The following is a 19904-nucleotide window of genomic DNA, read 5'->3' as shown; positions in this document are numbered from 1 at the left end:
GGATGCAGCGCCTGGGGCAGCAGGCAGCAGTAATGAGGCACGGCACTATGGGGCTTGCTGACAAACATTTCTATGTGTGGGACACCCTTTTGGAACATTCGCACATAAGGGACACCCCCATAGAGCATTTGCATACACCCCAGTGAAGATCTGGTGTGTTCCTCTGTCAGTGACCTAGAACCAGATATGGCTGATTCTAGCTCAGACATTTCTTAAAGGATGACCCTTCACAGAACTGAATCACAGTGAAAAAACAACTATCAGAAGGAAATATTTTAATTTATTTACTGTATTGGATCAGATTTTGAAAGTTATATGAACACTTAAATAATCTACCTTAAGAATCAAAACTTGAAAAATGTAACAAAGTCATTCATTATATTTTCCTTTCTACATTTTGGTCGTGGTGGTATGCTTTGTTTTTTTTGTTTTTGTTTTTGTTTTTATTTTGTTTTGCTTTTCCAAGACAGGGTTTCTCTGTATAGCCATGGCTATCCTGGAATTCACTCTGTAGACCACGATGGTCTCAAACTCAGAAATTGAGCTGCCTCTGCCTCCCAAATGCTGGGATCAAAGTTGTGCACCCCCTGGCCTTTGTCCATTTTTATGGACTTAAGATTTTCCCTGTCTTGTAAAAATAGTAAATATGGCTTGAAAATGCATATTATTACAAGATGTTTTAATAGTTTAAAGGGCCTATATTAAGTCATATATCATTTAGATTTCCATGATTCAAGCATATTAAAATATTCCAAAAATTAAGATTAAAAAAAAGAACAACATTCATTTTAGTCTTTAAAAGATTTTCATTCATTCAAAAATATTTTGAAGGTCAAATATCCAATTCAAGACAGATGGAGCAATTTGTGAGTGAACTAAGAACTCTCTTTACTGAAGCGAAGTAGGAACTCGATCAGAGTCCTCGTGGGCCGCCCACTCATCCCCTTCCGCAGGTAGGGAATCTCATCTTTGTTGGTCATCACTCCTGCTATGTCTAAGTGTGCCCACTTCGTGTGTGTCACAAACTCTCGCAGGAATGCGGCAGCTGTACACGCACCTGCAGATCTGAAGAGAAAGGCAAAACAGGGTCATTTTCCTTATGTCGGGGTGCACTAACATGTCATTAAGAAGCTACATTCCGAGCCAGTGGGACAGTGGGAACTGTATGCTTCTTTTACAAGCCACACAGCTTGAGCTCAGTCTCTGGAACACACATATTCACATACATGCAGAAGGAGAGCACCCAGTCCACAAAGCTGCCCTCTACTGTCTACACACATGCCACAGGACCATGGCATATCCATCACTCCACACACGATAAATGACTTCTAAAAATAATATTACTTTTGTACTAGCTAGATTCTACTACGAACAGGGAAAAGTTAATCTCATGTAATCTATTAAGAAATTAACCAGAAATCACTTCGAGAACCTATATTTTTAGATACGGCTTTGTAGGATGAATGACAAATTCTAGACTTCTTTTTCTGCGTAATGGATTCCTATAGTTCCCATCACTTTTTCTTACTTTCTTAAAATAAGCCTTAGATTTGAAAATTTCTAACATTAAGAGAACGCATGAGAGAAAAATCTAACACCAGTAAGCTTAGAAGTACTACATTAAAAGGAAGTTGGTTAGTTTTAAAATCTTCTGTAAGGAGGAAGACACTAAAGGGTAGTTTGGGAACCAAGAATGATTGGAAAGAGAAATTTAGATCATTTCACATACCTGTATTTTCCAAGATTGTTGACATCAGCAAGCTGGCAATCTATGACTTGTCTTGTATAATGCTCAAAGAGGGGCATCCTCCAGACTCGGTCCCCAGTTTCTACGCTGGCCTGAAAGGAAGTGTGACAGTTTGAGAATACTTTCTGAGAAACTCTACAGTCTGATGCATGAAGGAAGAGCCATTCTAGCCTGCTACTACAAAGAAAGGGTGGGAGAGATGTCTGAGATTGCTTTAGGTCACAAAAGATTTATCACAGAATTAGGAAATAGGACATTGAGTAAATTCTTAGTTGGAACCTTTAGGCTCTGAGAGTTTAACTAGGGTGGGAGACTAGGAAGGGTGTGGTCACCTTGGTCTGCAGGAGACACGCATGCTAGACCTCCATCACTGAACACCAAGTCCTGAGAAAGACTGCATCATTCGTGTACTGCTTAACTCCCCATTCACTTGCTGGCACTGAGCTGCAGTGTTGACATCTATGCCATCAAAGGTTTAGGCTCAAACTAGATAAGCAAGGCTGGTATACTCATTTTCACAAGAAGAAAAAAAAATAAAGCTTTAGAGCAAAAGATCCAAAAGCACCTGTTTTAGGAATTAAGTATGTCAGAGGCATTAGCTACCGCTGGGAAAAGCAGACTATGGGCTGCTGATTGTTGGCTTACTTGCGCCTGTGAACACATCATTTTAGCTAGAAAAGTAAATAACTCAAAAAACCCAAATATTGTGTGTACCATGATAATAGAGAGATGCTGGGTAATATGGAAGGAAGACCAGGAGAGGTTCCTGGCTCAGCCTCCAAGGAAACAGCTTGGCTACTACAGAGGCTGAGAGTGAGCTTCACAAAATAGATGGAGACGTGGGAGAAGCACTGTCAAGTGAGAAATAAATCTAGGACATTAAAGAAACCTCATGGATTACGTGTCTATTCCCATGCTAAGCTGCCTTAACTGCTTGTGAAAGGAAACATGAGCCACCAGATGGAGCTGCCAAGCAGCCACACGGAGCACTGGAGACACGGCTGTTAACAGGCATGGAACAGACAAGCCTATCATGAGGACTCTGAGCACGAATCAGGCCAAGGACTAAACACTGTCCAAAGAGGAGGACAAAGTGCAGAGCTAGCAAAGGAGCAGGACAGCCACATAAGTCAGCCAGAAGAGAGGATGACAGAAGGCAAGGACTAGGGTCACCAAGAAATCACTGTCACCTGCTGGCTACAAACTGGCTAGGTTAGGCTAAGCGTGGTATTGACAGGTAAAGCCAATAGCAGTGAATGCAGTGTAATGTGTAATGGGAGAGGGGCAAGGATGGAAGATGACTGGGAAGGTGCAGAGCAGAGCAGAGAATAGACTCCGACTCCTCCTTCCTGACCCACTGACTGTCTACACTGCTCAATCCACACGCATTCAGTAGAGGGGCATGCTTTCACAGAGTTGGCCTCATGCCCTTTGCACCTCAGAGCTTCAGTCTTGGCCATGAAATTTGTCAGTTATTCTAACACCATTCTGCATCTATAAGGACAGAGAAGTGGCATCACACCCATAATTTAGAAATATCTTTAGAAACCCCAAAGCCACTGAATGAAGTTTATTGCAATGACCTATTTTCAACTCAAAGGCAACTCAACAGGAAAAAAAAATCACTTTAATATTTGTATAAGCATATTATTCAAGGGCCACCAAAATTATCATCACTGTAACTTGTAGGTGTATGTTTTAGGCCTACCTCAAATAGTTTGTTCCACAGCCAGGACGAATTGGTAAAGACTCCAGTGGCACCTGACCCCAGGGCTACGTCCATGGCACCTGTAAGACACAGTTCCTGAGGTCAGTGCCAGTCTCTTCAGGCCAATCTCTCCTGCTGTTCAGACCACAACTGTGGTCTCAAAGTTTTGTAATGGTCCTTCATTATAAAACTTATATAAGCTTGAGAAATAGTCACTTCTGTAGCTAGTTATGTCTATTCTAAAGCTAGAATTCCCCTTCATTGTGGAAAATGATATCAATTAGCAACAAGCCCATTCCAAGGTAATTATCATTTATTTTTGATAGTTATTCCTAGAATTCTAAACAGTTAAGAATATGTCCTCTATGTTCAGGTCCCAGCAGAGACCTGGCACTCAGCAGGAGTTAAATGCATGCTGACTGCCATCATTTGCTATCAATTATATATCGGGCACTTTAGCAAGTAGTAATCACTTGAGATCTCCCATCTATGTGAGATATGTGTGTCACATTTTAGCCAATCAATTTAATGCCTTATTTTCCAAGTTGGTAGGTTTTGCTATAATATTCATTTTTCCTCAAAAGTTTTCTACTAAACTAATAAATATTTCCATCAGTTTTTAAACTTCTCACAAAAGGATTAAAAACTAGCTACAAACAATATGTGATATTTTCACTTAAAAGAATAGAAAATGATAAGTTTAAATATTTAATGTCATTTTTTTTTCTTTTTTTTTTTTTTTTTTTTGTTTTGGTTTCTCAAGACAGGGTTTCTCTGTATAGCCCTGGCTGTCCTGGAATTCACTCTGTAGACCAGGCTGGCTTTGAACTTAGAAATCCACGTGCCTCTGCCTCCCAAGTGCTGGGATTAAAGATGTGCACCACCACTGCCCGGCTTAATGTCGTATCTTGATTTAAGAGGATTTCATAGTACACATTTTAACTTACTGTGTTTTCTAAAACCCTACAGCTGTTGTCACAGTTCCAGTTGCAATATAGAAGCACGCTTACTGACAAGGGTCAGTACAATGGGCCAGTGTTATCTCATTGGCTCTAGGCCACCTATCCATCACTGCCCCAACCTTGCCATAGATAGAAGCCTCTCCAAGTTTTAAGTTTTTAGGAAATGAATAGGGAGACCAAATGACACAGAAATAATATAATGCCCAATTCAAAACATTTATGAAACTGCTCAAACGAAACTGTATCTTTGTATGGCAGCTTTAAAAATTAGTTAAAAAAGAGCAGACTTCCAAAAAAAATAGAAATAAAAAGGAATTCTTGGTAAACCACGGTGCACGGTTATTATACCCACAAGAGGAACAGGGAATCACTTCTGCTCAGGCAAAGGCTTCCTTGACTCAGGAAAGGTCAAAACCAAAAGACACAAATGATCTGAATTTTATCTTAAAGAAGTACAGATGAATTCCTCGGGAGAGATTTTGGATGGAAGATCGTGAGTTTGGGAGTTGTGTAACAAGTCTCCATCCATCTCACCCCTCAGGAAGCTCTGCAGTCTCTACAGAGCCAAGTCAAGGCCTGCAGGGAACACTGGCATTCAACAAGCTCCATGAAGTTCTTCCCAACCCTTAATATCTGTGAAGCAAGCAGAGCCAGCCTCAGGTTCTGACACTGGAGGCCAAGAAACTCCCTGCGGCTGCCCAGCTAGTGAGCAGGGGATACACCCAAGCTGGCCCAAAGCCAGGGCTTTCCTTGCATGCCCTATCACACCGCCGTGTGTCCATTAAACAAAGGTCTTGCTATCCTCAAAATGTCTTTATTTCTTTACAGTATGAACTATAAGTTTAGAAAATTGACTGGAAATCAGATATGATATGATTAGTATATTATAAATACCACTGATTTTGAAATGTATTGATCTTTTCAGATTTGTATTAGATGGGAGTCATAACAAAAAACACCTCTCTTTTTCTTTGAATCAGGATGAGTTGATTTGACCCATCTGTTAAAAGTTACCACTGAAGAACCAGAAAGATAAGCTTAGTGCTTGACACCATGCCTCACAACCTAACTCTGATCCCCAACACCCACGTGCTGGAGGGAAATCAAGTCATACAAGTTATCCTCTGCCCTCCACATACGTAGTGTGCACTCATAAAGTGACTGTGGAATGCTTTAAAACAACAGAACTAATATTGAGAACATTTTTATAACTGCAGAGGCAGTTTCTTTAGTGAAGGGTCTTTGGATGTGAGTAAATGAAACCAAATTTCAGCAAAATAACGCCCAGAGTACAGTGTGTGCACTGCACCAACAAGTCAGGTTTCAGCGACAGGAGTCTGTGTCTGACCTGTTAAGGTGGCAGCATTGATGATGACCTTGGGATTAAAGGTGTGCGCATAACAGAGTGCATCAGCCAGGATGAGCCTCCCCTCGGCGTCAGTGTTATCAACCTGCACAGATAAAAACAGAAGGGCTCAGACAACCCGTGTTGCAAAACCCAGACACAACAGCATTTGATGGCGACATGGGAAAAGTCAGCCTGTTGTGAAGCAGTTAAAGGACACTTATTTTAGCTATTGCAGGAATGTTTCTAACCTGGAAGGTGACTTTGTAAGTCCCTGTCCTGGCTGCTGACACACACACTGAAAATAAGTAGGGAAGTGTCTGGTCCACTAGAATGGCAGTTGTTAACAAGAAGGAAAACTGGGAAGAGATAGTGAAAGAGCGACAGGGCTGAGGGGGCAGCATGCCTGCGTCCCTAGCTTCCCTCTCTTACCAAACAAAACCAAGGAAGTAAAAATTACATGGCAATCAGAACCCCGAGCTCAAAAACTCTTAAAATTTTGGTAACCTTTTCTAATCCCATTCCCTTCCCTCAGCAAAAGATACAGGGTCCTGAGCTGTGTGCACATGTGTACTTGTGCTCCGCACATGCCAGAGCACAGAGCCCAAGCGCAGGGCAGTGTTTTCTAATTGAACATTAACAAAGAGAAAGAAGTTCATCATGGCACAAGCACCTCTAAGAGCCCATGCTCTCCTGGTGTGGCGCGCTCTTCAGGCCAGGCGCACATCTGGGATTACAACCTATAGCAAATTTAGTGGGAGATACAACAGGGAAGAAAAAATACTCTTAAAAATCTCCATCAGAAACTAACTGTACTAAAACCATCACCCTGACCCAAAGAGGAGCCAGGGTCCTATACCCATGTTACACTGCAGTTGTGTGGCCAGGATGGGGTTCTGAGAAATGCCACATGGGGCTGTTGTGTTGTCCCTTCACAAACCTGGATGGTCTTCCCATTCCTGGCTCTGACGACATCCCCTGGCTTGTTGGCCTTGCCGCTAGGCATATTTTCACAAAGAGGGGCCAAACCTATTGGAAAGATATAGTAAAGAACATGAAACACGCTGGATCCAAAAACACCATCCTTTGGAGGCTGCCGGTGAGCCATGGAAAGCACACAGACAGATACAGTCTTCACTTTCACAAGTGACAAAACGTGGTATCACCAGGGGCACAGCTGAGGCTGTGTCAGGTAGCATGGAGCACGTGGAGCATTGCCTAACTGATCCTAATCCAGAAGGAGTAAACGCAGGTTACAGAACCGCAGAACAGCCTAGACCTCTCTCACTCCCAGTGTCGTGAAGGAAAGGGAAAGGAATGGCACTCTTGGCAAGAAACGTAAGGGAATGTAACAGACAGATGCAACATGCTATCTCTGCTGGCGATCTAGATTTCAAAACTAAATATGGGGGCTAGAGATATGGCTCAGGGCCAAGAGTGTACATTGCTTTTAGAGGACCTGAATTTGGTTCCCAGCACCCAGTCTGTGACGCCAGCTCCAGTGGCTCCAACGCCCTCTCTGGTCTCCATGGGAACCTGCACTCACATGTACCCAGAACCACACACTAACATATATAATTTAAAAAACAGTTCTTAAAAAATACCAAGTATCTACAAAATGGACCTTCTTAGATAATCTCGTTTGAAATGTAATTGTATTATCATTACATAGAATGTCATTTCCTTAGACATGTTAAAAGTACTCAGAGGTAAAAACAAGTTGGAATGTCAGCATATTGATTTCTAGTAAGTTTTTGTTTTTGTGTTTTAAAAAGGACTGATCACAGAACAAAAAGACCACGTATGATGCTGGAATGGCTCAGGAAGGGAGATTCAGGTCGGACAGATTTAAAGTACCAGCCGGTTCCCCACACAACGCATGAGACCCAGCCCCTTCTTCCTCTGAGTCTCGGTATTAGCAATGGTATAAACTCTCAGCACTGCTTCCGGAAGTTCGCATCTGTGATGCCAGGAGACCCTCGTACTAACTGCTTATTTGTAGCAGGCATTGAGTGGAGCAGAGTCCTATGAGGCATCAATAAATGAGGCCAAGACGACACCCTCCACTCCACACAGGCAGGCTTTCTTGCTGGAAGGAGGTAACGATGTGACATCTGTGCTCCTGACACTAACCACTTTTGCCTAAGTAAGACGAGTCAGCACAAGTTACAGCCGGCTGAGCACAAGTTACAGCCTGCTGGCTGCACAACACAGTTAACTCAGTCACCTCAAGACAGAAAACGCCTCTTTCAGCCAATCAGCTGCTGCCCGATGAGAAGCTACTTAAAAGTGTCTAAGGAAAGAAACTGTTGGATGTTTCGGTTCTACCATACGGCTAGATTCGGAAGCACTACGAGAGGCAACCCTTCCCTCCTTACCAATGATGTTAATGGGCAAATTGAGCTTTGCCGCAGACACAATGGCCGAGCATATTGTTGCTGCTCCTCCCATATCAGCTCTCATGAGGTCCATATTTGCAGAAGCCTTGATGGAGATACCCCCACTGTAAGACAAAGGGAAACCATGTGCAGCATTAATAATGGCAATGTTGAAAGTTCAAATTGCTTTCTCTAAAACAGAGACGGGTAGGGACAAAGGTGCCTGCTGCCAAGTGTGATAACCTGTGTTTGAGTCTGCCAACCCACATGGTAGAAGGAGAGAAGTGATTCCCCTGACCTGCTATGGCACTTGGGTCTCCATATGTATGCATGCATACATAATAAATACATGAAAATGTAAAACACAACACCATCCATGTGGCGGTGTGTGCCTGCAATCCCAGAATTCTGGAAGCTGAAGCACGATTTCAACTTGGAGGCCAGATTTGGTGACACAGCAAGACTGTCTCAAAACAAAACAAACCCAAATCCCATACAAACCCAGAGTTCACTACCACACAAAGGCACCACATATCTGCCAAAGAAAGTCATGTTTCTAAACTTGCAATCTGAATTACTTCAATTCTATAGCCTTTATACAGATAGAAAATAATTACAGAAATATGGACAGTGAGGTAGGTCCTTTTATTTCTGTTTGAATGAAGCCTGACCAGGTGCCATTAGAAACATCATCATGTACTATCAAGCCACCTATGATTCATTACTGCTTTCGATCATTAACACCAATACCCACAAGGAGTATCTCATCAGCAATAAATAAATTAATTAATCTTTGAATTAACTAACTCATGAAATCCAACAAGCTCATGGAACACTGGAACACTCTTATGAAGCACACAAGACAGAAAAGGTAAGAGTTCTTCTGACACCAGCTGGTGGCAGATAGCTACTGAGAGAGAAAAGGCATGGGAAAGGTATCTATGTAAGAAGTTCATGCTTGCATGTGTGTGGGCACGACAATCACTTTACCAACTGAGCTGCCATCTCTAACCCACTGACTGTACTTGGAATGTGACTGAACAAAGAACTTCTGAATTGTGGTTCCCTCCCCTGTTGGTCACAGGGCTAAGATCAGGAGCATGGTTATTAAAACTCCCAATTGTTTTAGGCATATATAAGCCCTGCATTTCAAAACTGACAGCACAGTCCATTTTCTATAATGTGTAAGACCCAAGCAAACCCCGTGCTTAGGAATCACACTATACCCACATGGCATTCACCAGAACAGAGAGCCCAGTCAGTCACCCCGAAGATGTACCTGTCAAAGGTGATGCCCTTTCCCACGAACACCAGGGGTGCTTCGGTTGCATTGGGGCTGCCCGTGTAGTGGATTTCCAAGAAGACTGGTGGTTCTTCAGACCCCTTGGCTACACTTAGGAATGAACCCATTTCTTGTTCCTCTATCCAGGACTTGGGTCTACAGGGCAGAAAGAGGGGAAAGAAAAAAAAAGGAGAGAACTGTTACATTTATTCCAAAATAACTTAGAAAAATTTCAACAGTATGCTAAAAAATGTACAACATGCAAGTTATTCAAATGCTGAACAGGACCCGGTGCACTCAGTGATAGGGCTCATCCTTAGTATGCACAAGACCAGGAGCTCCATCCCAGCATCAGGCTACAAACACAGGCTGAAGGCAGCAGTGATCAGAGCCTAGCATTTGCTTCGGTCTCCTCGCAGGGGAAAGACTTGACTCTGACTCTGGGGATGCGTCAACAGTAAACTGAAATCAGGCACTCCTCTACCAAGGATGAGACAACCACTCAGAGAGCTTATACCTGGTAACTAAAGGAAGCTCGGGTAATAAATAGTGTTCAATACTCAAGTCTTTCTGGTTTTAACTTGAAAATGAAATTAGCAAGGCTCTTAGTCCACAGAAGGGAATTTAAAGTCAAGGCATTCAGCTTTCTTTTGTGTTACTAATAATGGCATACATACAAAACTAACAAAAACAACAAGGCTATCCGTCACCAACAGGAATAAAATATCCGGTTTCCCTGCTTGTCTTTTCAACATTAGCACAGCATTTCTCCTAGTTCCAAGTGCAATTTGAGACGTCTCTGAACGGGAAAACTATTTAGTTCTCATGATAAACACAGACTCAGTGTAGGAACATGAACCCCCATCGTAGTGCAAGCTAGAACACAGAAGACACCATATTGCTGTTCTTTCTAGGGTAAGGAAGAAGTGTTCTGTATTGACCGAGAGCCACAATAACAAAGTCTGTACTACCAGAGAAGACCAGCAGTAGCCAGATCCAAGCACTGCTCCTGTACTTGCCTGCCCATTTAGTCAAGACCATTACACCAAAACTGTCCCCTTATTTCAAAGGGAAACCAGAAACATAAATCACATAAAAAAGACAAGCTTATAACGTGTACACATGTCTGAATCCAAGCTTAGTACTTGGTATCTTACTGCTGCCTTGCCCTTCTGGAAGAGCTGTATTTCTTTGAAGCAGCTCTACCCACCCTGAGTGGGGTGTGGTGCAGCTGGGTAGCAGCGTGAGTCACAAGCCGCCTGGGCATCGTGCTGCCCTCTCTGAACTCTTTTTTCCTCTGCTCACCCATAGCCTTGGGCTTTTCCAAGACTCTGCTGCACACCTTACCAGAACAGCCCCGCTCCTGCTTCTGCAGCAGCCTCCCAGAGCCATTTTCCTGCCTGTCCTTCCCTTTGCAGCAAGATCCATCACTGTGCACGCCTGCCTACGAACCTCGTGCCATCCCTGACCTGGCAGCATTGCCACTATAGGCTGACAGAGCAGGGCACTCTCTGAGACAGGAGACACTTCTGAGACAGGACACATGCATGGAGCCTACACGCTGACAGCCTCAACACATAGAAACTGTCTAAAGTCCCGGGACTGTCCTAAAAGACCAAACAGAAACCATGAACTCTTATCACAACTAGGTGCTGAAAAATCCCCCTTACATGAAACGATCCCTTGAGAAACAACCCTGAAAGTAAAGTAGAAGAAGAGTCTGTTCATTTATGTTAATCAGAACTCCCAAGCTCATTGGGTGTGCAATGGGCTGAAGACAGTTTTTGAAAGGGAAATGGAAACTAGAGGAACTGACTGTGAATACCACTGACAAGCACTCGGGAGGCCTGGCAAGGCACCCATGCGTTGTAGCCAAGGTCATGAGGCAGGTGGGTTCTCACCCTGTGCCCACTCAGTCAGTATACTGCACTCTTCACCTGCATCATAAGCAGAAACGGAGACAGGACAACACATAAAATCATGAAAGCTTTGTAGATGCTAACAAGGAGCTGGAGAGATGACTCAGGTAAGAGTACCACCTGCTCTTCCAAAGGGCTCAAGTTCAATTCCTAGCTCCCACATAGTGCCCCATAACTGGTTTATGTCCAGTTTCTGGGATCCAGCACCTTCTTCTGGTCTTCTTGGCTTTGAAGCACTCACACACTACATAGACATGCATGCAGGCTAAATACCCACACATATAAAATAAAAACAATTTTTTTAAAAAAGTTAACCAGTTATCCTTTCACCTAGGAATTCAACTCCCCATTTTTTATTCAAGAGAAATAAACATGAAAGTTATGTCTCCATTTTAATCCATAAAATGGATTTTTTAAAAAAAATCCCACAACACAGTATGAAATCATGAAACTTTCTTGAAGGTGAGGAAAACAAACCTCAAATGTAACTCTGTCTGACTTTGTGTATAGCTGCTAGTGGGCTCAATTCACTCCCCTGAACACAGGTCAACTGTAGGATCTTGACTTGTGTTGGTCAGGGTTTCTATTGATGAGATAAAACACCACAGCCATAAAGCAACTTGGGGAAGTTTATTTCAGCTTACACTTTTAGGAAACAGTCATTACTGAGGAAAGTCAGAACAGGAAATCAAACAGGAGTCTGGAGGTAGGAGCTGTTGCAGAGGCCATGGAGGAGTGCTATTTACTGGTTTGCTCCTCATGGCTTGCTCAGCCTGGTTTCTCACAGCACCCGGGACCACTGGTTCAGAGATGGCACTGCCCAGAGTGAGCTGGGACCTCCCACGTCAACTGTCAATCAAGGAAATACACCACAGGGGATTTTTCTCAACTGACATTCCTTCTTCCAAAGTGACTTTAGCTTGCACCATCAAAGTGATATAAAGCCAAGACAGCACACACTATTCTTCTGGCTGTGTGTCCCACGAGTCCATGACATAATCAGAAATTACCTGATATGGACCTCGGTTTTACTACTGGCACTTTTGAGGTTTTTTTCAATAATTTCAGCAAATCTGGTAGGTGTCATCTCATTGGCTGGAGACTCCATCAGATGACGGGCCAAGTTCTGTCCAGAAGCAAAGAGGACCCCTTTCTCCCAGGCCTCGAGATCACCGCTGTGGAAGAAAAGAGTTACTCTCAAATAACCTCAAGTACACTGACCTTTCTGCTGCTAACTGAGGCACTTATCTTAAAAAAAAAAAAAAAAAAAAAATCAGACTACAAGCAAAAAATGATTGCCAAAGACCTAGATCCATCCTGTGAGTAAGAAAACAGGCCCGCCCCACTGAGGAAGTAAGATAAATCTGGTTGAGCAGTCCACTTCACAAATTTCCCCCTTTGCTGGGCCATGGTGGCGCATGCCTTCAATCCCTGCACCTGGAAGGCAGAGGCAGGCAGATCTCTCTGAGCTTGAGACCAGCCTGGTTTATAGAGCAATTTACAGGGTTGCCAGGGCTATGAAAAGAAACTTTGTGTCAAAAAAAGAAGAAGAGAGACCTGACACCCCCCCCCCATATTGTGTGTGTGTGTGTGTGTGTGTGTGTGTGTGTGTGTGTGTGTGTGGTCTGATGCGTATTTGAAGCTGTAAATCTACCTGCAAAGGTTATGCAGTGATTCCTACCCAAGGTCCAGTCCTCTGCAGAGATGACCATCCCAAGTATTCACTGGGAAGTCAGCAAGCAGCAAAGATTCAGATGGGAAATTGGAGGCTCTCCCACCTTACTGTGCCTAATCAAGGCTCTAAATCCCAACCCACTAGACAGCAAGGATTGGCTTTAGAAGAGAACACACAAAGGTGCATGCTGCATGATCCTAGCGCTTTGACAGCAGTTACTATGGGCAACACGGAGACAGACAAAATAATAGCTGGCATCTCAGAGCAGTCACTATGTGCCACCCACCTGACACATTTTGTCTTTGGATTATCATACAAACTATGAGATCAACCAGGAATGATGGTACATGCCTGTACTTGCTGCACTGCAGAGGTCAAGGCAGCAAGACTGTGAGTTCAACACTAATCTAAGGCTATACAATGAGACTGTCTCTTAAAACTCAAAACTCTACACCAGGATTACAACTCTTCTATACAAAAAGAGGGAAAAAAGGCTGGAGAGATGGGTCAGTGGTTAAGAGCACCGACTGCTCTTCCAGAGGTCCTGAGTTCAATTCCCAGCAACCACATGGTGGCTCATAACCATCTCTAATAGGATCTCATGTCCTCTTCTGATGTGTCTGAAGACAACTAGAGTATACTCATATAAATAAAATAAATAAATCTAAAATAAAAAGAAAGGACTATTGATTCAGGTCACTTAACTGAGGTTTCCCCACGTAAGTGATAGACAGGATTGAAATGTGGGTGACTTTCTAGAGAACCTTCATTCCCAACCCCTCTTTAACAGACACTAACCATCATTCTATGCCAAGAGCAACCTGCTGGCATCACAGCTCCTGGAACTGAAGATCTTTCATTGTCTGTCCCTGACAGCACAGACCAGTCCCTTTAAGACTAGAATAGGGCTGCAGTCATAGGTAGTCAGTTATCTTCTAAAACCATCTCCTGTCATGGCAGAGGTGGAAGGCTCTCATCCACACAGGTCTAATGTTTAGCATGTCAGCTAAACATTCCCAGCTAAATGGGAAGTATTTGGATTAAAGCTCATTAGGATATTCTGTCAAGGCATCCCTCCTTCTGGGAAAAGCCAACACTGTGAATGCTTCTTAGTGACCAGCAAGTACAAAAAATTCTCAGGAGCCACAGAGGATTCACACACATGACAAGTACCAGGAGCGGAGCTTGGGGACAACTATCACACTGTAAAGAGAGCTGAGACAGTAAGCAGGATACACACAAGCCACTTGGCACTGCTGGACCCTGAAGAGCAGGCAGCTCGTCTCTCCAAAGCATGCTGTCAGAATGCCTGCTTGTGAGTGCCACCCATACCCTGGTTTCCTCCCATCACCTTCCATGGAGCTTCGCCGACACAGCCACCTTCTTCTTCTGCTTCAGGTCATCGTACTCATAGAGACCAAGCACAGCTCCTTCTGCAGCAGCTTGCGCATCTCCACAGGGATCCACCTCCACGGACGGCAGCTCCAGGTCTTGGACCTGCCTGCATCCCGCTTCAGACAGCAGAAGCAGAAAACCAACCGAGTCAACACAAAGCAGAGGCACGCGGTGGTGTGCCAGGGGAACAACTGGCAACCGTCATCTACTTCTAAACTTTCATTTCCCCTTCTATAAAGTGCGGATGGTATGTGCCTCACTAGCCGAGCTGAGTACAGAGGACAAAGGCACAGAACCTCTCAAGGGGGAAACCATCAGTGAGAGGCAGACACAACCATGAATACTTCAGAAGTGCTAGCGTTTCCTGACAAAGCTTCCCAATCACCGGGAGCTGCCAGATTAAAGGGACCAAGAAATGATGACGTTGAGCTTTCAGCCAAGCAACTGAGCAAAAGCCATCATCAACAGCATTTATTAAAACTGTGTCAACAAAGACTCTCAAATAAAAGTTAGGCATCGCCACTTAACTCTGAAAGTAAACTTAATAAGCATTTATGATAATACCCAGGCCAAGGATTAGTCAAGCAAATTACTGCTGCCTCAGAGTGCTTCTCCAACTGCATTTGGGGCAGTTGTCCTGTGGGAAAGGCTTTCCCTGCTGCTAAGCAACACAGTGGCTCAATGACATCGGCCTCATTTCCCCCAACCCACCTATCAAGCCAACTGGGACAGGCCCTCGTCTTTTGCTAGCAATGAATAAGTATCCCACGCTCTGTTACTCTTTTCTCTAGTTTGTAAATCTAAGGGTTCTGTACTATCTAAAGTCAGGCAGCACTGTGGTTGCATTACAAAATGGAAAACTGTCTACACATCACAATTTCTGATAGAAGATATTTCTAAGAAGAAATGGAAGCAAACCTCCCAACAGAAAGCAGAACATACTAAACATGACAATGTCACAAGCTAGCCTCTGTATCTAGGTAAGGTCAAACACATCTCTATACACTGAACTTGCTGAGCTGTTGCACGGGGGCAGGGTAAGGCTGGTGGCAGTGAGTGGACAAAAGGGAACGAGCCCTCGAGAACCTTCAGCTATTAAACATAACAAGAAAGCCAACCTGCAACAGCAGCTCTGATGTTTTCTTTGCCTTCGTGCCAATTTTCCTGGTCATCAACTCCAGCCAATCGTTTGCCAAGGCCGACCACCACCACGCTGGGGAAGTCCTGGTCCACAAACACACCAAGTCAACCATCAACCACTGTGAACTTTTAAAACAGCTCCTCCAGAAAGTTATGATAGAGGGAGACAGAGCTGGCAGAGAGCCACTCTAGGTTTAACAAACTGGAGCCCTGTGTGTTGGTAAGTGCAACAGATGTGAGAGGCAGAGTGAGGTAATCCTCCAAGTTACTCTGCATGAGGTGGTGCCTCCCCTCCACATTGAGGAATACGAGCCAGAGAGACAGCCATTCTCCTTCCTGACCATAAGGAGTGCTTTTGCTTAACGGAAGCACAAAAGTGCTAGCCAAACTGCGCCCACAGTAATGAGCACACGGGAGGTCTCGATATGGATTCACCAGACCAGCATGCCCTTCACTTCATACCTGATGCAGACCATAGAAGGTTCTGGTTTTGCCTGCCTTGAGAGGAGGTCCAGATCTAAAGGAAGAGGAGACGGTTGTTTTAAACATTAGAGTCTGTAGTGAGTTCTGGCTCAGCCTAGACTACCGAATGTGGCCATGTCCTTTTTTTTTCAAAAGAGAAGGCAATCCAATGGATAGGTAAAGTACCCCTCTGAGCACTGGATGGTGTACTAAATGGTGGGAACCTTTCTACTAAAAGAAATACCATAAAATAGCAAACAAACAAGCAAACAAACAAACCCAGAGTGGTGACCAAAGCCACAGACTTGACAGTACTGTCTCCAGCATAGGCGTTTCCCAGACTGTTTACTGAGATGAGAGATAGCAATTTCCAAACAAAAGAGGTATTCTACTGTAGCCAGAGACCAGGAATACAGAGGCTGAGGCTGTAGCCCCACAGTAACCCTGCAGGGAGGCCTCTGCACTCTGGACTCTTAACAGGTTAGTTTCTGGGTTAAAGATTTAGGTCCTAGTGAAGGCTATGTACTAATAAAGAACTAGCAAGCAAGAGGAGGTACAAGTCCTACAATGTACTTACAATGTATCAGATAGAATTACTATAGCTATCAGGTGACACCTGGGACCCTCTAACATACAGTCTGTCTGTTACCTGAGTAACAGGTCATTAAAGGGGCTTATGCTGCTCTCTCTATTTCTGCCAAATGTGGTCAGCAGATTAAAGTCTTCCTACTTCCTCTAGGACCTTGCTAATCTAGGAGAGAGAGATCGGATCTCAGGCCCTCTCCAGACTGACTGAATTTCAGGCTGTACTCTTGCTAATCAGATGACCCACTCGTACTTTAACATTTGAAAAGCCTTCAAAGTCCAGCCATGAAATAAAAGGGCAGGACCTTAGGCTGTTTTTAAATTACTCAGTTAAAGTGCATTCAGAGGCTGGTGCCAGACAGGAGAGTACGAATTGTGAACCTGAGCCTAGGGAGTGGGCTGAGGAAATCTATTCCTTTCTGGATCCCCCCCCCCCCCCCCCCGAAATCCTTCACAATAGGTTCCTGACTGGCTAGAAACCACATGACTTCCCAGAACTGCAGACCCACCCACACTCAAACAACTGCCCAGCTTCTTCAAGAACATACTTTCATTTCCAGAGAACCTGCTGGTCAGGGCTCCATTAAGTTTATCTGATACAAGGAGAATACTCTCTTTAAATCTTGGGGCCTTTAAGAACTACAACCCCGCCCTGTTTTATGACAAATACATTTAATTCCAGAACTCCAGGGAACGAGGCAGGTGGATGTCTATGAGTTTAAAGCCGGCCAGCCTGATCTACAAGTTCCAGGACAGCCAGAGCTACACAGCAGAGACCCTGTCTCACAATGCAAAATACACACGCAAACAAAAAGGAAGCCCAATTATAGTAACACTTACATGTTCAACATTTCCCTCAGCTTTCCAGACACCAACTTATTAAAACTCTCTCCCGCACTTGTAAACTGTGGCAGGTCATCATCTTTGTCTTTGGCATAAATTCCTAAAACAAGACCCTGAAAAAAAAATCAAGAAAGATAAATACAGAGTAGATCCCCCAGAGAGCATTGGCTGTCCAGATGCAGAAGGGGTTATGTGAGACATCTTGGGCCAGCCCTAAACCTGAAAATCACTTGTTTCAGATCTACTGTCTCAGGGTTCGGTCATTTAAAATACTTGTGTTTTGACTCAAGGGTTAGCTGCAGGACCTTCTACAGACATTCAGAAGTCTAGTGAACGAACGCTCAGTTTTGGGAGTGCTTCAAATTTCAGATCAGGGATGTCCACATTGCTTAGTACCCTGTCAATCGAGGAAAGTGTGTGACTTTGCAGAGAGGGCAGAAGAAGCAGGGCCTTCTGCCAAGCACTTAATGGTGTGGCTCCACATCTCCATCACACGCTCCCCGCCCCAAACACCTGAAATAAGGATGTAAAACCACTGCTCATCATTTGACTTCACAAGGCAATTCACGACTTTTGAAATACTGCCTCCCTTACGGCCACTTCAAGGAGTACTTTTCTCTCATTTGCCAGGTAAGGAAACCTAGTCCCCGACACTGGAGTTCCTGCGTAGTTAAACTTTGACAGTGCACATGCCTTCTTTCTGGTCTGGGTCCTTTCCAAAAACACCCCAGGTACTCTGGACCCATCTTTCCACTGAAGAAAACAGGCTTCCTTAGCAATGGTAACTGCTAGGTTCTAACTTTCCCAAGATTGCTCATTCTGGGGTTCCATGAGATCGAGCTGAGACTATCCACTGTTACTGACCAGGGCTGGAAAGGTGTCTGCCTAACTCCTCTGCTATCTGTGATAACTGCAGGCGACCTGAGTTCAAAGCTTCATCTGGAACATTCCTCCCTCACCAGGTCCTGGAAGCATGACGTACTCCAATGAGCCCTTCCAGACTCTTCACATCTGAGTGTCCTTCATAATTTCTCAGACTGTGGAGAAGACCCTCTTCCAATTTCAAGATGACCTCTCTCAATAAAACCCTTTTCCCTAAAAGGACAGAAACCCAATCCAGCAGTTTCCTCCCCCAGGGCCTTCCACTTCACTTCAGCGGGGGGGGGGGGGGTCCAGGCCGTGACTGGCTACTCTGCTTAGCAGGCTTTGGGACAATCCTGTCGCTGTCCTTTCTAGGGTCTCTGTGAGAACTAAAAGAATTGGCGAAATAGGCGCGTGTAACTTTTCGGAGATCAGAGAGATGGAGGAGTCAGTAAAGACTGGTTAGGTGCAGTGAGCGGTTCTGCTCAGCCTTCAGAACCCAGCACTGTCCAGTTAGGAAGAAAGGACGCGCCCTCGGCAAACAGCATCGGCCGCCCTCGTCGCAAGCCGGGCCCAGGCTGGTGTCCTGCAAACCCAGGGAACATTTCTGCAACTTGATGCGTCCGTCTACACATCGCGGCCTGGATTCGCCGGGTCACCCTGCTGCCCGCCGCCAGGGCTCGCGCGGCCGCCCGAGAGCGAGCCGCCCCCACTCACCTTCGTCATGTCTGCGGTGGACAGACCCCGACCCCAGAGACCTCTCACTCCCAGGCGGCGGAGCGCGACTCGCGCGGCAGCCGGAAGGGGCAGCAAGTACATCTTCTCGGTTCGGCCCTCGGCGCCGCCCTCCAGAGAAGGAGCACGTGGCGCGTGGCAGGGCGCGCGCCTGGAGGCGGGACCTCCGGGGTCGCCGGACGCGCGCTAGAAAGCCGGACCCGTGCTAGAAAGCCGGACCCGTGCTGGGCCTAAGGGGCGGGCCCCTGGGGGCGGGGCCGTCGGCAACTGGGCGGAGACCCGCTTCTGAGCCTTAGGGAAGGGCGGGCAGGCCCTTGGGGGCGGGGCTTCTTTTCTTGCGGGCCGGCGTCGTGGGCGTGGTTTCTGCGGGCTCAGGGGCGTGTCAGCTTGCTCGTGCTCGCTTGGGAAGCCTGAGATTTTGGTTTAAGGCAGATTAACAGAAGTATGTCAATTTTATTTAACAAGTTTGTGTATACATGGGAGCCCTTACTGAAAAATGAGGATCCTGAAAGTGATTAGGTCTAAGTGCTTATATTGAATAGAGTAAATAGTTATGAAAAAGTAAGTATAAAGGAAAACAGAAAGAATGTAAGGATTAGCTAAATAAGGTTCATTTGGGCAAATTTCTAGCTTCCTTAACTTCTCACCTCAGGTAAAAGTATTTGGGGATAGCGGTAGTTTACATGGTGGTTTGATGCTCTGCTTTGGGGTTTGGTAGACCCAAAGATGGCTCTTCTTGCATTTAGTTCTATGCAAGTGCCTTTTAGGTGCAAAATATTGATGCTTAAGTGGCATACTTTAATGTAGCATATCTTCATTATCCAGTAAGGGCAAGAAGTACAGTGATTACAAAAACTGTTTTGAAGA

General features: G+C 44.8%; 1 protein-coding gene across 1 annotated transcript; it reads right to left on the bottom strand.

Annotated features, from left to right (window-relative positions):
* Nucleotides 1–415: 415 nt before the first annotated feature.
* Lap3 (leucine aminopeptidase 3) lies at nt 416–19245 on the bottom strand. Its single transcript, XM_021161950.3, has 13 exons — nt 19020–19245; nt 17439–17554; nt 16014–16068; nt 15530–15635; nt 14368–14527; nt 12352–12516; nt 9420–9578; nt 8141–8265; nt 6703–6791; nt 5766–5868; nt 3456–3535; nt 1730–1839; nt 416–1065 (listed from the first exon to the last, which is right to left on the bottom strand). Exons 1-13 carry the CDS (start codon nt 19119–19121, stop codon nt 876–878), a joined length of 1560 nt encoding a protein of 519 aa, XP_021017609.1. The 5' UTR covers nt 19122–19245; the 3' UTR covers nt 416–875.
* Between the last annotated feature and the right edge of the window lie 659 nt (nt 19246–19904).

Source organism: Mus caroli, unplaced genomic scaffold, assembly GCF_978045245.1.
Source record: "Mus caroli unplaced genomic scaffold, Mus_caroli_1 scaffold_4, whole genome shotgun sequence".
In the NCBI taxonomy this organism is placed as follows: domain Eukaryota; kingdom Metazoa; phylum Chordata; class Mammalia; order Rodentia; family Muridae; genus Mus; species Mus caroli.
This window is presented reverse-complemented; position numbering and strand designations above follow the sequence as displayed.